Raw genomic sequence first — 20,073 nt, 5'->3', positions numbered from 1 at the left:
CAAAACTATACAATAAGTACTGGTCAGAATGACTTGAAAATTTGCGTGGATACTCCTGAAGCAATGGACGTTTCTTTCGTAAAAGAAAAAAGTGCAAAATGTGCAAGTAGATGATGCTGTACTTGGCCAGCAGTATAATCTATTTTGTGCAACCACATCATTTCAGCACTTCAACAACATCAGTGTGTGGATAGTACAACTTTTATCAAGATGCACATTGCAATACCAGCAAAGTCGCTACTGAAGAACCATTTTGACAATATCAGGATGACATGTCACCTGACCTTAACCCTTGCAACTTTTGGCTTTGGGTTAACCCCAAAATGTTAGGTGGTGGTCGAATTGCATTCTCTGTGAATTGCAAGCACATCCACATCATGACCGTGGCATACTCTGATCCAGAACACTCATAGCCAGAAACACAGTGGACAACATTTAACATTTCTTAAATAAGTTGTAGTTTTATTTGTTCAATTACTTCATTTTTGTGATGTTTCCATGAATTATGAAATCGTACGATGCTAATTAAGTTATCATTTTACCCTGACTGGCTATCATTTCCATTCTGCAAACAAATTTCCCACATATTGGATGAATACAGTCTCGTTAATTTCACATATTTAAATATTTTTTCCCTCTTTGCCATTTAAAATTCCATTGCTTCAGGAATATTCATGTAAATTTTGAAGTCATTCTGACGATGGTTCTTTGTGTGTTTTGAAATGTTTTGAAATCAAAACCTTAGTTATAATCAATCACCCTGTATATCGTAAATCATTGCTAATTAATCTTCATTATTTATGCTTCATTAAATACATTATATTCACTTAATTTTTATAGCAGTTTTTGCAAAATAGCTTCCTAATTAAGCATACTGAAGGTAACTGGAGAAAAAACCTTTATATATATATATATCATATGGTTAATAATAACATTGAAAGTTTTCAAACACAAAGGAATTCATTGAGATAAGAAAAAAAATGACTAAATTGCAAAAGTGGATTTTTGTTAAAATGTAAGAAATATTTATAGATTAATTAATATGGAAATTGTGTTAGTTGCATTAATAACAATTTTATTTTAATTATTAGAAGTTTGAATGATTTTTCAGAAATTTCATTGTTTTTAATGTTAATGCGATTTAAACCAAAAAAAAACCTGGTTTTTTGGTTTTTTTACCAACCCTGATTGTGACTCACTACCTGTTACAAATAAATAAAGTAACCTTCAATCCATGAAATTCCTGATTGAAGCGATAGTGAAAGAGTTTTCAATGGCTTTTTTTGGCTACTTTTCAAGCTTTTTCTGGTTTGTTTTTTTTAAAGTAAAATCCCAGCGATGCTAATGATGTGGCTCTTATTTTTCTCTCCCTAATTAGGAACTGACATTGCCGATCCATCTGCTGGAGGTTGGGGTAGTTATTTGCACCGCTGGTCTGGAGTGATGTAATTTTTTTCCCTGATGAAATCAGATAATTTATTTATGTTGATTCTTTGTTGCTACCCACACATACACACCGCAATACGGCCAGTAGTCTGAAATGATCATTCGGTGAGAAGGATAATTGTTTCTTGGACACACATTCCGAAATTCACAGGTGCTGTAAAGGTGAAAATCACACACACTCCCTCTCTATAGGGTGCATAGCAAAAAGTGTCTAAGGCGTTTTACTGGCGAACCATTGATCCTAGAGATATACTTCCAATGAGAAAAAAGTTTTCAAATATTTAGTACTCAGAAACGGGATTCATGTTTCAAGGGATGGTATAGTTATTAAAATAAAAAAAATAACTTTTTATACAGTCCCAGTGTGCCCCAAACCCAATTAAAAAGTTGTTGCCAAAAAAATTCCATGTTTCTAACTGCAATATTCATTGAGATGTTCGAATTCGAACATCAGTGGAAATCTGGGGGTGGGGGAAGCAGCTCTAAATGTGGAAAAACCATTTACCTTTTTTTTTAAAATTTCCTCCGTTGTTTGAATTTGAATATCTTACTGAATATTGTACTTAGAAACCTGAATTTTTTTTGTTGGCATCAGAAGAGACAAGACAAGAACTAATTGGAGTTTGGGGTACATTGGGAACTGTACAGAAGTTGATTTTTATCTTAATAACTATACAACCCCTTGAAACATGAATCACGTCTCAGTACTACACGTTATTTGGAAAAACCTTATATAATTACCTCTACAATCAGCGGCTCCCCAGTAAAATTGTTTACTCACTGCTGTTTGCTATGCACCCTGTATGAGCAAAACTGGGTATTACTTGTAATCTAGCCATTTTGAAATCACTATCAGATGAAGAGATATTTATAGAAATAATAAAATTATACTTGTTCTGTTGGATCTGCATCTGTTTGTTTGTTCTGTGCTATTGTAGAAAAATCAATACAAATGTGTGTACACAGGAAAGTGCATTTGATTTTCAAGGCCTGATAAAAAAATTTTGCTTCTCTTTGAATCCCTATCACTTTATGAACACAATGGCTAACTGGACCATGTAAATTTGGTAACAAGGAATCTTCCAAAGCCAACACATAATGCCTTTGGATTATAGTTATGAGATTCCCAATTTGAATAATTAGGTACAATGCTGCAAATGATTTGTATAACTTCCGCAAAAGATTTTACTTGCTCCATGATCAATGTTTGTATGCATTTTTTAAAAAATAGTACTTACACAAAGATATAAACGTTTATTTTAAAACTTACGATTTTCTTTGCATGTTCATGCTTCTACATGCAGAGTTTTCAGCTACATTTTATGAAGCTTCACAGAAAATTTTGTGTTGTGTGAGGCAGGGTTCGTACGGTGCTTAAAAACTCTTTAAAAAGTCATTAATTTTCATTTCCTTTTTAAGGATCCTTAAAAACTCCTTAAAATCCTTCCAGCTGTTTCTAAAAAAAAAGTCTACTTTTCATCCACCCTAGAATATTTCCTGCTAAGGTTGATGATGAGTAGTACTTGATACTGAAAAAAAAAAGGAAAAAAACAAGGCCGAGGGGGGGGGGGGAAGATTTCATTATAGGGATTTTTCAAGGCCACCCTGTAGCAGGTGGGAACAGCTCTGTCGACGACCAGCGCAGCTAAGAGATAACGGTACCTGATTGGTCGGCCTACAGTGGCCAAACCCGCTTCTGATATGCTGAGAAAAACGGGAAAAGAAGATTGTTGTGCTGTCGAAAAATTGACAATAAAATTGAAACAAAAAAGTTAGCTAAGTTCTGTCATTCCTGCCAGAAAATGATGCTACTACCAGTGGTAGGAACTCTGCGCCAAAATTAACATTTTGGTCCTATAGTGTGTTTTCGTATTTTTCTGCATCAAACAGCGCGTTTTCATCTTTTTTTCTGTACTTGGAAACTCCTCGAAATACTTTTATACCTGACTTGTATGTACCTTAGGCCAGGATTACACTATAAAAGTTTGATAAAATCCCTTTTATAAGACTTGAAAAATCCAACCAATATAAAGCTCATAGATTACATTTGTGCAAATGCAACGGATAACCTTATTGGTTGAACTTTTCAAATATTAAAAAAGGTCTTTTAGAAAACTTTTATAGTGCAATCACAGCCTTAGAGGAGAAATACTTATATTTCTCCTCTATAGTATATGTAGAATGACGCGCACAATGCATTAAATCAGAACCTAAATTCCCTGATTTTCGGAAAAGGGCACAATAAAAAAAAAATTTCGCGTGACACGAAACGATTCTTTCCCAGAGAGCGTGTTTTATTCCTTCCACTGAGCTATAAGTAAAGTTTACTTATATAATAAGTTTACTTATAGCTCAGTGATTCCTTCCTACTTCAGCACCACCCCTTCTTCCCATCTTCCACAGTCACACTTAGAATTATCCGAGAAAATAATTTTAAAGAATAATTTCACTCCTCTCCAAAATTTTAAGGGGTGGTATTTATAAAAAAAAATTTCTTTTATTAATATTATTAAATTTTTTTATTTTTTTAAGCATTATTTTATTTTATGAAAAACAAAAAAAAAAATTACTCAAAATTTGAAAAAGAGTATTTTCAGTCCTCTACAAAATTTGGAGGATCAAAATTGAATTTAGATGCATATTGGATTTTCCCAGCAAGTTACCGCTAAAAAATTCATTTCATGAATAGAAAGCTAGTCCGCTGAATTGTGAGAGTTAATTTTTAAATTTCGCCAAATAACGAGTGTTAAATCGCTAAACATCGCGTTGAATGTCCTGAAATTTGCTCCCATTTTGCAGCAATTTCTTTTTGAATATAACTGAAAAACAAGAAGGAAAATTGAAAAACTTAACTTTAAAGAATTTGTGTATGTATTGATCCACTTTGAGCGAGAGGTGAATAAAGAGTTGCTGCAAATATAAATAATTTTGCAAAAAAAATCTTTGTCAGCTTTGGTTTTTTTATTTTGAATAATTTGAGGGGGAATGAATATCACTTAGAATTTTTATAATTTATGTGATGCTATGAGATAAAATTCTTGACAGAAACTTGAAGGTCACTTTGATGACAACAGAAAAGTATGGATTTGTGATTGATTATTTTATGAATTCTTATATGATGCTGGGTAACAAAGCAAAAGTTGTAATTTCTGAACTACTACGTCTATATTTTTGAGAAGAGGGAAAATTTGTTTGGCAAATTAAAAATAAATTTGCATATGTGCCCGCCTCTTTTTTTTTTTGCTGTAAAACTTGTAAGTTATGAAGTTTGCCATGACTCCTTAAAAACTGCTTGAAACTCCTTGAAAACTCCTTAATTTTTATTTAGGAAATTTTGTATGAACCCTGTGAGGGGAAACATTGTTTTAAAATTTGAAACTAAAACATCAGATATTTATTGATATATTAGCATTTGAAAGAAATGTTCACCTGCTAATGCAAGAAAGATACTAATTTTATTTTTTCAAAATTTGCTTCCTGACTACTTGGGGGTAACTTGAATAAAAATTCCAGTTTAATATTTTGAAAATTTAGAAAGATGTTGATATATATAGTGAGTTGATGGTTAAGTTACTTTCTGAAAGTTGCTGCATGATAACAGGGATTTTCCACATTTTTTCATTTGAAATATTTTCTGCCATTTGATTATTTTACGTTCATTCATATTTGATGATTCCATGTAGGTGTCTCATAGACATCAGGTTCCTGAGCCATGCTCTGATGGGCCTATCAGCCTGTTCCTCATCCTCATGGCTTATGCGCGATTGGGCTCAGTTAACAGGAATATGGCTTCCCTTTGGGTGATGAGATTCGATTTCCTTCTCTCAATTCTGATTCAAATAAAATTATTTCCAAATTTTATATTTTCACACCCAATCGCTCAAAGTAATCATCATTCGAATCTCCCTCGCTCATGCTTTTTCATCTGAAGTAAGCAAAAGCAAAATTGCCCCCCCCCCCACTAATTTGGTGCTTATGCAATTTTGACTGGCTCCTTAATACAAGTACTTATCAGCTGCAGCAGTGTTTCTTAATTTTTTTTTTTACCAGTGGCTTCTTTGTCTTATCTGCCACACACCCCTCTCACCATCATCCAGGAGTGAGACCCTTTCTACTTGTTGAATTCATTTGATCAGACAGACCAACAATAAATGATTTCGATCTGCAGACCTCTGGTTTACAGTTCAGAGCGTCCCTCTCGAGTGAAGGGGTACATATGAAGGATGAGTCTCAAAAAACATTATGGAACCCCTCCCTGGCGAAGTGATGCTTTCTGGTCCCATACTAAGCTGGAATAACACCTTACACATATTTACTCTTGAAAATTCAGTACCAAGTCCAGATCTCATGTAGATATCCATGAAGCCTACGAGTTCCAATGGCCCTGATTCTATGGGCAGTTTTGCTGGATTTTGAAAGTGTAGCCACTTTTCCTCATCATTAGAAGCTTCATTTCTTCAAACCTGAATTTTGTTCCCCTACAACTCTGTGTACCCTTTCCTATTGAATTCCATCCGTGCCCCCCCCCCTTTGGAATATTCGAGTACCGCAAGATGGCCCCATTTTGAAAACCATTGGGTTACGGTACCAGGGGCGTAGCCAGAAATTTCGTTCTGGGGGGAGGGGGGGGGGGAAAGAACCAAAGTGATAGAACAATAGATTTTGCCATCTTTTCCCCTTTTTTCGGTCATTTTCCTCACATTTCGGGGGGGGGGGGGGGGACCAGACCCCCAAGTCCCCCCCCGCTACGCCCTTGTACAGTACCCTCATTTTTTAGGTTTACTACTTTCTTGTCAACTTAACATTAAAAGCTTCGCCTACTGCGATTCGATGCACTGCCATCTATTGCGTAAAAACGTTAACAAGACGGTTGTGAGTGCTGATGGAGAAATGTAAGTAAAATAGCTGTAGAACAGTATAAAAAATTCTAAAACTCATAAAATTTAATTTAATATAAAATTTAATTCAAAAGTTGATATAATAAAGAAAATTTCACGGTTTACAGTCATCTGTTAAAGTTTTATTAAGGTAATTTTGCACGAGTAATTGTGTGAGCTGCAATTGAGCATACTTACCTGGCGCTGGAGATGCCTTGATCAAGAAGGCGGCTCTCCCGGGACGAGGCCTTCCATTGCACTCCGGTTGGCTGAATCCCGCCACATCCGCAAATTGCGGTTGCTTGGGGCGCATAATTTTTGGTAGCGGGGTTAGCGTTCGCGCTGACCTCCCCTGTTGATATCAGAAGAATATTTGTGTGGGTTTGCCCAATCCATAATAACTATTGGTACCATATTTGAGAAGTTTCAGAAAATTGGATATTAATTCAGCATGGTTTTCTTTGTAATTAATGTAAATTTCCAATTAATTGATTATATTTTTATGAAACCCCATGTAAAAAAAAAAAACTTTTTCCTATTTTTTAACAAATTATTTATATTTTCATGAAGAAAAACAATTTCCACATCGAAAATCTGGATGCAATTTCCAAAAATGCCAATTTCATACAAAACATAGTAAAAAATGAGGACCCTGTAACCCAATGGTTTTCAAAATGGGACCATCTTGCGGTACTCGAATATTCCAAAGGGGGCCACGGATGGTAGTGCTCGCGACTAGAAAAAGGTTAGAGACCCCTGCGCTAGAGCATTGGAACAAACTCATCTTACCGATTTTTAAAACATGAGGGGGAAAAAAATGAGTGTTTATAAGAAACGGTAATTCACATCAAAAACAGCGCGCACTGCCATCTATCTGCTGAAGAGGAAACTAATTATTTCAATAGTACATATATATACGGTATTTATATGAAACATGACGTCGAGATGAAATTTCAAAATTATTTGCATTATACAATAACTAAGCAAAATTGTTCGTAAAATGAAAATAAAATTACAACTTACGGGAAAATTAGAAAAACTGAATCAACCGAAATTATCGGTTGAAATTTCATAATTGTTAAATTTATCAGGGATTTTTTAAATTCTACTTTCCATATTGGCTACGGCACGATTATTAAAGAAGTCTTGAACTCTAGCGCTGCCCTACAGCGCTGGAACTACAATATTATAGTCCGTTTCAGGTTAACTTTGCAGTGAAGGGGAAGCTACGAGGGAACCGCATCACTCGTTGCTATGGGAACGAAAGCCTCTTAACCAATGTATCGATGCGCGGCCTCTGTAAGGTAAGGCCGATTCTCGCCAATCTCACTGAAGAAAATATTTTTTACGTGTAACGTAATTGCGCAGTTAAATTAGTAATAATTATATAATTAAAAGAAAACCATTGCCGATACTTACAGAAATTAAAGTGAGGTTTTTGAAATCATTTGTTTTTTGATTAGAAAGTGTTTTAAAAAAATAATTATTTTCTATCAGCGTGTCACTTACTCTTCATTGATGGGCCGTAAGTAACACTAAAAATTTCAAAAAACAGTCATATGTTTCTGCAATATTTCCCTTACCTCAGCTGAAATTTATTTACAAAAAAAATTCCAAACAATATTATGAAAGCAACGACTATAGTTAAAATACTGTATATTAACCATGGCTCTCAAAAACTTGGGGATTTTTAATTTTTTCTTCAATTCATATGGAAAAAATTAATGTTAAATAAAATTTTTGAAGCCAATCAAAAAAAAAATAAGAAGAAGAAGCAGATTAACTCTGTTTTCACGTGTAAATGCAAAAATAGCACCAAATATAAACTTTTCCGTATCATTATTTTCTACTCACTTTTCTTGCCGAAATTTTCGTCGCTCGACCTCCCCCCTTCCCCGAACGGTATACGTCGATGCCACTTATTTTCACGACAGCTTTAGTCTTTTGTTACGGTTGATGTGGTGCGTGGCTATCTCTGGTGAAAATAAAGACACAACTGTCACATAAAAGATGAAAGCCCAAACCACTGTGGACCCCCCCCCCCCTCTCATTTATTTTATCTGAAGAGACACTAAAAGCGAGGGGCATCGGGAGAAACAGGTGGGTAGAAGATGGCGTCCGTTCGTGTGAGTGGAAGTCGCGACTCTGTCAACACTCTCCGTGATCGGAAACTAAAACTATCTCATAAACATGGCAAAAAATAAATAATTAAAAAAAAGGAGGACATAAAACCAAAACTTCTGTACCCATAGAGGGCCTCTCATAACAATATCGGTGCTCTCGTGGAAGAAAAACACTTCTTGTAATCTATGAGTGAATATCTGAACTCACTGAAGCCTATTTTTGGGAGAAAATAAAACTGATTGAATATTCGTTTTTATGTAAGCGTATAACTGCATGTAAAACAATGAAAAATTGTATCGTTATGGAAAATTCAACCAAATAACGAAAAAAAATATATACAGTATACAATTGTGCAATGGAAAAAACACGAGTGATATTGGCGGGGAAAATTCCTAGGATATCGCGCCAGAGTGTCGTTGCCGTTGCTATGGATTTTTGATAATGGTAACCAATATTTTTTTATAATTTAAAAATTTTAAACAAGTAAACATCGGTTCAAAACGATGTTTTTTCAGTATTTTTTTCAAAATCATAGAAAAAATTGAAATATTCTGTATAAATGCTCATCTTAAACCTCCGATATATGAGAACTATATTTTGCGGCGAAGGAATACACTCTCTACCTTTCTCTTCACTGCAAAGTTAACCTGAAACAGACTATAGTCTTTAGTATCAAGTAATGTCTCTGTACACATGCTTATTTACCCATAGATTAGTGGTTTTCGATCTCGCGGCCCGGTTTCATTCATTTTTGTGAGTCGAAGGCCCGGTCAACAAATACATGACCAGGGGAAAATGAAACTCTAATCACTCGCGGTCCGGTATGAACAAAGCCGCTTGTAAGTAAACTCTTAAAGTAAGTGTGTGAGTGTGTGAGTGTGTAAGTGTACTCTTAATGCAGCTTTGGGTATGAATGAGGTCAAGGAGGAGAAACTGCTTTAGATCATGCTCGACACAAAAAAGTTAACTCTCAAGAGATTATACAGTGTTTTGAAAGCAGCGAACTATCTCTCTCTCACGCACACACATCAGTCCTTTCACAGCACTAATATCCTCTCAGAGCCGCAACTGAGGAGGGCGAGCAGGTGGGTTCGTGCCAGACATAGGACCAAAAGTGGATGCGAATTTTCCCCTTCAACCTCTTGGTAAACATTACAAGCGGGTTTTCCCAAAATGCGTGCTTGCCCAATCTGATCAAGCAGCTAGTTGCAGCCCTGCTTCCATAGAGTGTCTCATACTTTCTGTTCCATCATGAATCCCCCCCCCCCCCCCAACTTAAGTCAACTCATAAGATCCTACATTAAACCGACACCCTGGACCATTTCACACTTTGGAAAACACTACTCTATAGTTACTTCGGAGAGATTTTCGAATTTAGCTCAACCACCTTCAGCAAATTGGCATTAAGAAGATATAGGACTGTTAAGTAGGCTTACTAATCCTACAAAATCATGAACGTACGACCAATTATTCTCCTTCTCAGGTAACCGAGTTCTTTTTATTTTCTCAGCAGTACTCCTAATAGTACTGTGTCCTGTGGTGACATTTGTACAGTTTGATGAGGTATAATGCAACACCCAAGACGCACTCGTGGAGGATAGGATTCTTAGAATACGGGAATCTCTGCCAACGATCCACTGTCAAGGGTGTATCCTTACTTGTTTTTCTGAAAATATTGGAATCACTTCATGCAACATGAAAGATTCAGCTAAAATTTAAAAAAAACAAACAAAACGCTGTGATGGCATGACATGCATTGTAAAAATAAGGAGCCCATGTATTCAGAGAACGTGTTCTTTCAGTCTAAGATGCTTAGCATCAAACTCAACAGTCTGGACATTCTAGGAGCATATCTTTTACATCTGCATGTATCAGATACAGAAATGAAATGACCAAATCACAAATGGATAGGAATACCCACGAATTCAACGGGGAACACCAACGAAAGGTGGTTTAGACTGAAGCTGGTGTTGGCTGTAAACATAATGTAAAATAAAAAGATCTTCAGTATCTCATCTTAAGGCAAATTCTAATTCAGGGATGACTTAAGCGAGGGTGCAAGGGGTGCGGTGCACCCGGGCGGCAGCGTAGACTTTAGTTAAGACTCCAAAATTTTTAAAAATTTCACAGTGAAAATTCACATGTGACTTCACGCTTTTGAGTCAAACCGCGACAACGGAGATGTTGAGAAAACTTGAGGGAATAAATAGACAGGGCCTATATATGATCGTAATATCAAAAACACGAATGTAAGCTATCGAAGTGATTCGAGACAAAATCTCTATTTGGGATCTCGGATTTTTGCGCCTCCTGTCTATTCCCCCCATAGCCCTACATCCGGCATCAGAACCCCTAGGCTGGAATCCTTTTGGGCCCCAAGCCAGATATTAAATGGGAGACTCTTCTGATTTAATTTATAGCGGGAAAAAATGGTAAGGGCAGAGTCACGGGCTGGAACACTGTCAGGCCACCCTTGTGGGTCATGCCACCCCCCCCCCCCCATAACTTATCCCAACAATTCCTAACAAAAAAAATTTTTTTTTTTGCCTTTTCAGCTCGGATTTAGCGCCTCGCCAGAACGGACAGGAATCATGTTCTTTAGCCAATGAAACTTTTTTCACCCATACACCATGGACTTAGCACCCCTCTTGAGTAGCGCCACGTGCGGCCGCAATGGGTGGCATGGCCCAAGAGCCACCCCTGTATTTTATGAAAAGGGGCAAGTATGCATTTTGGTTCCCTCACCCGGTATTTTTTCCAGAATGGTCCAATATATAAATACCAATATATATGAGTTAGATGAGAAAAAATAATTCTTTCCGATGTTCTGTATAATAATAATGTATAATAACATTTGCTATGTGGTAGGCTGTTTCTTAAACATATAAGTACATTCGTACATTACACATATAAGTACATTCGTACATTACACATATAAGTACATTCGTACATTACACATATAAGTACATTCGTACATTACACATATAAGTACATTCGTACATTACACATATAAGTACATTCGTACATTACACATATAAGTAATTCGTACATATATATTTCGTACATTTCTTTGAATTCGAAATTGTAGGTAAGGAGAAAATGAAGTAAAAGGGGGGGGGCAATGCATTAAATGGAGGCTTGGAAAATGTATGCCTATTAGAAAAACTGGTGGTTTTGGAGTTCGGGGGTGGGGGTGCAACTGTATACTACATTGCTCATAGCACTTATTGGCAGTATGCCAATAAGTGCTATGCTTATAAGTATAATAAGCCAATAGTATAATATGCCAATAAGTATAAATTCTTATTGATTATATTGATTATACCGATTGGCAGCAAGTCACTTACAGAAATATGGATTCAGTTTTAAAGGAATTGTGGCCAGATTGTTTTGCAGGCAGAAATTTCGAGGGCTTGGACACTGAGCTTATAGATGATATTAAAGAAACCAGACATGGCTCCACCTTTGGTTCGATATGGGATATAAGCACGCTATCTTGTAAGGTTGGGATTATCTCTTCCAGGGAGTTTAGTGTTAATCTAATGATTTCAATCGGTTTTATGCTATGCACTTGAGCGAAGAGCACTGCTGTGAAAGTTCACATTAACAATATTCGGAACCGTTGGAACAATTAATCAATTTTACATTATTTCTTAATGGCGGGGGGAGGGACTATTCCGGTTTCTGAACAATTCGGTTTACGAACGGATTTCCAGAACGAATTATCAAGTTCGTATACCCATGGTCGACTGTTCGTGGTAGCATAGACATAATATGAGCTTAAGAACACTCCCTAGTAATTTATGAGTATACAACGCATCTCACCCTTCATAATCTAACACCCGTTATAATCTAACGCATCTCACCCTTCACGGCCATGGAGGAAAGAATAAGGGGATTATAACCTCCTTGCTTCACGGCAAACGCTCTTCAATCACGTATATACGGGACGTCTGACAACCATGGCTCCCATCCCGGCGTTTAACTATAGTAATGGCAGTAAAGTTCTTTTTTTTTTAATCTCCTGCGCCCTCTAGCGAGGAAGAATTTTGGTGGAGATGATCTGTTGGCAGCGAGCCAAGTGCTGTTTCGCTCTCTTCTCTCCCCCCCCCCCCTTTTTTTTCTTCCTACTGCTGCTGGCTATCAGCTGTAAAGCCGGGTTTTCCTAGGAGCATGTTTTCTGTGTCGCGCGTAACGTGATTCACCCAGCGCGACACGCCGTGCAAGAAAAGCAGCATGACTGTTTTCCTACAGAGCGCAATACGCCTCAAGACAGCGCTTTACGTTGGGCGTGATTGGCCGACTGCTTCTGGAGGTGTCAAATACGTCGTGCGCCGCGCGTTTTGTCGATGTTCTCTTCACTCTAGTGTGTTTTGTTTCCCTTCAGTCGGGTTTTCCTAGGAATAGGTTTGTTGCGCAGCGTAAACCGAATTAGACTATTTCGCGGCGACAGAAACGTGTTACATAATCACGCTACGCGTTTGTGTTTTCCTAGCGAGGCGCATCAGATCAGGGTGGCTATATAAAGTATATGGCTTTGGCATCAGCTACTCTGCTCCGGTTTGAAGGGAAGGAAAAGAAAACACACAAGAGTGAAGAGAACATCGGCAAAACGCGCGGCGCACGACGCATTTGACTCCTCCAGAAGCAGTCGGCCAATCACGCCCGACGTAAAGCGCTGTCGTCAGGCGTATTGCGCTCTGTAGGAAAACAGTCATGCTGCTTTTCTTACTGGTGAGTGGACGGCGTGTCGCGCTGGGCGAATCAGGTTGCGCGCGGCACAGGAAATCTGTTCCTAGGAAAACCCGGCTTTCCCTTCAAATCGGAGCATGCATACGACCGAGTAGCTCGGGGGTTGGCAACATTTTTCTGTCCGCGTACCCCCAGCTGGCTCGGTTCCTTTCCGCATACCCCCAACCCCTCCAATCTGTTTCACTCATTACAGTTTCGGAAAAACTTCAAAAAAAGGTACACGTTGAATTAAATTATAAATTTTTTCATTATTTAGCTTTTTTTTTTCAAGTAAGCAAACAATTTAACACAAAGCTTGTGAATACATGCTGTATTTGTATTAACCTTTCATTGCACGGGTGAAAAAATGTTCTGTGGAATGCACAGGGTTGGGTCTCACAGACCCATACTGAATTTAAAAAAGTTGTCGGCTGAAGTTGGTTTTCTGTGGTTCCCAACTTCAAGGCGCAAATGCGAGCCGATCTCCCCGTTAAAAAGTCTCGCCACAGAGAGCAACAGTCCTACAACGATAAATCATTCAATCATAACACTTCACTCATAGTTAGAAAAACTGGTGGCAGATGGTAGCACTACACATAACAAGCATTACAGAGAAACAAAAAAACTTCACGTCAGGTTTCACTACACGCACATTCCCGCATGTACCGATTCGTTGGGGGTTCCGCGGGAATGGGGGGTGTGGGCGGGGGTGCATGTGTGGTGTAGCAGTAGTAGGTAGGGCCTCCAAAAAATGGCTCGGGGATCCATGATGTTCTTAAGTCAGCCACCTCGTTGGGCAATTTGCCTGTTGTGGCGTTGTATTTGTATTTGAAAGAAATTAATGTGATGTTTGGAATTACAAAGTTTTAAAAATTAAACTCAAAAGAGGATTAATACAAACTCAAGTCCGGAGCTGCGTTCAATATTTGCTTCTGCTCGTATATTTATTTTTTTATATAAGTATACGAAGAACCCCCCCCCCCCCCCCCCCCACCGCACAACAAACTCCGTGCTAACGAACGGCAACAAAAACAATATGGCTTTTCTAGAAAGTTCAGTGTATTCGTCACGGCGACGAGCCCAAAAACCTGACTAGGTTCACCATTCCAGGGAATGTTCAGAGTGGTATCTGATGCGAGCTCTAAGCAATTTCTCCTTCTCTGCAATCGCCAATGAAGCCGGTTCAAAATATTCATCTTTGAAAGGATTAGATATATATCCACCATCCATTTCCGGCTCTGAAAAATATTTTTCAAACGAGGATTTCAATCCTTCCAAGTTAAATTTAGCTCAGCTTGTGACAAGAAATCGTGAAGTGTTTCAAACACTTCCTGAAAGAAAGAGTTACTTCGTGCCGAAGTTCGAACAGCAACGTCAGGACTTTACCCCGGAACTACTACCTAACTTCGGTGTGCAAAAGCAAAGCGTTGTGAAGGCTGTCCATGTCTTCGCACAACAATTCAAACAACCTGGAGTTGGTTAGTAGAATTCACCTTCACCGTGACAAAGTTGACAACCTTGACCGCTTCATCAAGAACGTTTCACAAATTTAGAGGCAACGGTTTCGATGCAGGGATCTGTCTGTGCAGTGAGTCCATTTCATTTTGTGAGCGACTTCTGCCACGTGTGCACGACAGCCTGAGTAGCAACCTTCCGTGGATCTTCTTCCATCTGTAGTGAGCCCAATGCATTTTGACCACTGAATTCTTTTTTGTCAACGAAATAATGATTAATTGCTTCAAATAAGTCTTTAACAGTCGTACGACCCCTTCAATGGGTGACAAATAGAAATCTTTACTTCGAGTTCTCTTCCAAGTACTTAGCAATTACAAGTAGCACACAGAATATTGCGCAAAACGTCAGTACTTTCGTCGATTTGGATAGAAAAAAAATCCACAACCTTTGACGTAACTTATGACTGTGCTCTCAACATCGTCTGGCATGCCCTGTATTCTTCGAGACACCGTGTATTATTTGACAGAGGTATTAAACTCATTATAAGAGCACTTTATACAAATACAACAGGCAAATTGCCCAACGAGGTGGCTGACTTAAGAACATCATGGATCCCCGAGCCATTTTTTGGAGGCCCTACCTACTACTGCTACACCACACATGCATCCCCCCGCGGAACCCCCAACGAATCGGTACATGCGGGAATGTGCGTGTACGTGTAGTGCAACCTGACGTAAAGTTTGTTTCTGTGTAATGCTTGTTATATGTAGTGCTGTCATCTGCCCCCAGTTTTTCTAACTATGAGTGAAGTGTTATGGTTGAAACATCTCTTTCTCTGGTCTTTCCTCTATAAACATGCATCTTTTCACCAATAGTGTGATTTTTCACTCGTCTCGCAATACGATAGCTGATGCAGTAAGAGGTTTCTCGTTAGCTTTGGCAGAATCACTTTTGGAAGATTCAAAATATGTTTTCACGTTTACAGGTGTACGGAATTTCATTTCGGTGTTTCAGTCAACTTCCGCTTCCACACAGATCCAGTTTTTAGCCACTGATCCATAGCGCAAATAACGTGAGTAGTAGGTGCTTGGTAGAAAATTGTGGGAATAACACGCACACGCCTCAGTAGGAACGCCCACGACAAAAGTTAAACACAACACGAATTAATTCTTCGCTTTTATCCACAGCCCGGCATGTGTCAACAATCAGATGTAAAACGCCGAAGAAAAGTGAAGCGACTTCATACTTGATCCACCCCTTTTGGCTAAGGCGCCACAGAGAATTATCTATTACCGTGTACTTGTACAAAATATCTTCAGTAGAAACCAGCAATTTTTTACATTATGCTCCCGTTCGACTAGATCACGTGATGAATCGAGTGACGTCAAAGCGAGTTTCATTCTGAAGCGCGTGCTTGCTAATACTCTAAAAACCTTGAGTATATATATATGAAACCATTTTTATTTATTTTCTTTTTCCCAACCTTTGGCCATCCCACATGCCAATTGAATTATTGATATATTAATCTCTTGCGCCTGGGAATTACGAATCAGTTTTCATCTTTTCCAGAGAGATATCATTAGTCATTCAAATAAGAACCAAATGATCAAATTGCTAGGGAATTACTGTAGTGCAGTGTTTCTCAACCGTCCGGCCCTGATATCATTCATACCGGGCCGCGAGTGAGAAGACAAATTTGCTGAGGTTTTCTTTTTCCTCAGCAGTTCCATATGAAGTCATCATTATTGGGAAGAAATTTCTACTTGAAATATAATGCAGGGACAGCGCGGACGCAGTCCCAGCTACCAAAAATTACGTGCCCCAGCAATCGCAATTAGCGAAAGCGGTAGACCTCAGCCGACCGGAGTGCAATGGTTCCGGCCTCAGTCCAGAGATGCCCCCTTCTTGATCAAGGCTATCTCAGCACCAAGTAAGTATGCTCAACCACGGATAAGCGATACTCCTGTCAGAAAGTACTTATTAAAACAATTAACCGCTAAAATTTTAATAATTCAAATGCAGTTTTTTAATTTTTTTATATCATGATTATATATAATTCTATCAAATTTGAAAAAAAAAGATGATTAAAATCATAAAATCAGTACTTTGGTATGCTTTAAATCTTATGAAACTTCTTTATCTTAGAACCTTTTAGTCGATAGATGGCACTGCACTACGTCAGCTGGTAATTTCCACAATCGCTTGTTTTTCCCTCTCTAATATTTTTTATACTGTATCATGCCTGCCAATACAAGTGCATTGAGCAACTCGCTATGTAGCTAGGTTTACGACATTGGCCATAACATTTTAAACATAAAGATCGGTTTTTTTTCCCTCCGATGTTTCACACATTTATTCAACCTAAGTAATAGTAAAAAATGCACACACACAATTCATACTCTGCGAACGTTATCATTTCTGAAGAGAAATTTTCGTCGGGAGAGAGAGAATCGAAAAGGTTTGTTTTCCGAATCATGTCAGCGATCAGGGATTCTTAGCTTTTCTCAGCCGCGACCCAGAATCCTGGACCAGGGCTACCGGGCTGGGATCTTTCGCGGGCCCCGGTCATACTTTTCACGGACACTTCTATAGTTGATTTATAGCGTGAAAAAGCAAAAAAATATCAGAATCGTCCCGGGCCCCCAGGGCTAGAGCCCTGGCAGCCCCACCCTTATGGGGGCCATGAATGAACATGATCAACTTAGTTCTATTTTTAAATTAAAAACGCACCAGGGAAGTCGAATCAAATAGAGGGGTCCCAAATAAACTAAAGCTTCCACTGTATTCTGTAATTATTTCTTTTATAAATATGTAATTTTCGTGAATTCATGATTTGAATTTGCTGTAGTTGTTATACTCAAATAAGTAAATTCTGAACTTTTGTAATAATTCTGAAATTATCCGTCTCTCTGTGAAAGCTCACTGTACCCTCATGAATTCTGAATTTTTATTCATTCTGAGATTGTCTAGTTAATTTTAGGGTAATTTTTCATTAATTTTAGGATTATTTTCTCATTAGTTTTAGGATTATTTTCTCATTAGTTTTAGAATGATTTTTCATCAATTCTCGAGTCGTGTTGTTCTTCGTTCAATTGCAAATTCTCAAGTGGTCCCCAAAAATGTCTGGGTCCCGGTTCAGACCGCTAAAACGTGAGACGTTAAGACGGCCCTGAAATCAGTAGTGCAACGAAAAAGACAAGAGTTCGTGGATTTTTGGAGGCGGGATGGTTCAGTCACGAGCGAGCTCCTAAAAGAGTAGGTCTGACTGGGCTACAGCCCGGGGGTCCGAGACAAATCTCTTTTTTTTTCCACACACACTATAAATTCACTGTATAGGGCCCCCCCCCCTCCATCGGCCCAGGGACCCGGATCTACGATGTGGGGGCCATGTGATAATAGGCTCAGTCCTGGCCATTCTTTTTGTTTCGGAAGTGATCGGGGCGACTCTAGCAACACGAATCCCATAGGCGCAGATAGACGTGAAAGTCTGGGGGGGGGGGGGCGCATGATGATGATGATGATGATGTCAATTCATACATACGCATATACATTAAGTCAGTTGGCTCCTCTTTTGACGCGGGGGTACGGGCGTATCTCCACCCATGATGAGTCCTCAGGTTCCGATTCTTACACCTTCAGCCAAAACCGTCGGGCTTAGATATCAAACACACTGGGCCGTTAGTGATTCAACCTTACATTTTTACCCATTAATCGTTTTTGTGTGACCAGGCCTTCCACTTACAAAAAAAAAGTCAATCGGGCCGCGAGCTTCGAAGGTTGAGAACCACTGCTCTGCTCCACTTCGTACTTCTATCTACGAATCGGATCACCGGGTATTATAAATATGAACATACGAGGACTGGGGCCTAATTTTTGCATAACCAAGTTCGACATTTGCTCAGGCCACCCTCCTGTCTCCATAATATGGAAGAAGAGGGCAGGGCCCCAACCAGAAGAGGGCAGGAAGATCTGGTGTCCCTGTCGCTGGACCAAGACAAAGTAATGGAGAATGGGCGCCAAAGTTGATACTTAACCCGGGTGAGAGAGTAAATTTTTGTTTCTAGTTGCGGCTTAAACAGTATGCATTCCCTGCATGCCCCTTCCCTCCTCCCTTCACAAGGGTAGAACTTACGGGACCCCAACCCAGGGGACGATTCTTTTTTTTTTCACACTATATTACTTCACTTTCGAGAGGTCCTTAAAAAGTCTGGTCTAAGGGCACACCAAAGACACCAGCCTAAGGAAGCCCCCATTACTGGATGTTAGGGGCCATGATTCACTGACCAAGTAACACTTCTTTGATCTTAGTTGAGGAAGGTTTCAGTTACTGCTTCAACCAAGATCCCCCCCCCCCCCAAGGGCCGCAACTAGAGGGTGGGGGGCAGGAGGATCTGGTGCCCCGGGCGCTGGACTAAAGGGATGCTGAATCCACCCTTTAACTGCCACTTTCACATTTCACGGACGCTGCAAAATGCATGCCATAGGTTGAGCATGTGTGGTTTAAAAGACTGATGTAAATTCACAGGCAACTATTTTCAAGCAGAGTAGGGGACTCAAAGACGTCGCTTTGATGTTGTTGAGATGGACCTGTCGATTCAGATTTTGAATCCATTTTTTCACCAAATAGTAGTTTCAAATAGTAACTACAGTAGAACCTCGATAGCTCGACACCCCACAAACTTCCTTATCAAGAAAAAAAATCGTTGTTGGATTAAATTTTGTAGATATGTGGATCTGGGGTTGGTTATCTCATGTGGAAACTTACCCCTAAGTAGGCTGACCATATTTCCTTGAGAGAAATACGGGAAATTGGAATTCCAAATACGGGGAAATACGGGACATCGTCAATTATCACCAAGAACGCCAAAATAGTACAAAGTCGCCAAATATTGCAGAAATTACGGAAAAATCGCAATGGCGGGAAACGAAGCGTTACTGCAAACTGCAGTGGATTAAAATGAATTTCACGAAATAAAACGTTTAACAAGACAAATTATTGTTCTTATTTGTAGTTGTAATTATCAAAAAAAAATTTATGCGATGAAAAATAATTTCAATCTTTGACTTCAATGAAGAATAAAAATCCAAGTAGGAGTCATGTAAAAAACGGGAAAAACCGGGACACTTTTGCAAAAAAAGTCGGGATGGCCAGGAAAACAAAGAAACCGGGACTGTCCCGGAAAATACGGTACGTATGGTCAGCCTACCACGAAGGGAATTACAGTATGTTAATTTCGCTTAACTTTGTTGATTTATTTTCACTACGTATGAAAAATGAAAGTATAACACTATTATCAACTTTATTTCAATGTAGGCTGAGAAATTACAATTTTAGCGAATATTCTGATATATGCCCTCAGCGTTGATTCCGGGAGTGGGTCTGGGGGCCACGGGGCCTGCAGCTGTTTTTTTGTTTTTTTTTCCCCTTGGATCTGTTTAT

General features: G+C 38.9%; 1 protein-coding gene and 2 non-coding genes across 5 annotated transcripts in view; 2 read left to right on the top strand and 1 right to left on the bottom strand.

Moving 5' to 3' along the window:
* The window catches only part of LOC149071009 (uncharacterized), a 40,121-nt gene extending 37,771 nt beyond the window's left edge, over positions 1–2,350 (top strand). For all 3 annotated transcript variants that reach the window (XM_089248853.1, XM_089248855.1, XM_089248854.1), the window contains one exon: positions 1,379–2,350. In XM_089248853.1, the coding sequence (XP_089104979.1) occupies positions 1,379–1,449 (71 nt within the window). In that variant the 3' untranslated portion in view covers positions 1,450–2,350. The remainder of the gene's footprint in view (positions 1–1,378) is intronic.
* Positions 2,351–6,513: 4,163 nt separating this feature from the next.
* Positions 6,514–6,674, top strand: LOC149071008 (U1 spliceosomal RNA). Its single transcript, XR_016195009.1, has one exon. It is a non-coding gene; the product is annotated as a U1 spliceosomal RNA (small nuclear RNA).
* Positions 6,675–16,408: 9,734 nt separating this feature from the next.
* Positions 16,409–16,571, bottom strand: LOC149071007 (U1 spliceosomal RNA). The gene has a single exon (XR_016195014.1). It is a non-coding gene; the product is annotated as a U1 spliceosomal RNA (small nuclear RNA).
* Between the last annotated feature and the right edge of the window lie 3,502 nt (positions 16,572–20,073).

The sequence above is a fragment of the Pholcus phalangioides genome, unplaced genomic scaffold, assembly GCF_987345545.1.
Source record: "Pholcus phalangioides strain wild (caught in Gottingen) unplaced genomic scaffold, Ppha-v1.0 ptg000020l_1, whole genome shotgun sequence".
NCBI classification, from domain to species: Eukaryota; Metazoa; Arthropoda; class Arachnida; order Araneae; family Pholcidae; genus Pholcus; species Pholcus phalangioides.
Note: the sequence above shows the minus strand (reverse complement) of the source record. Positions and strands in the feature narration are given on the sequence as shown.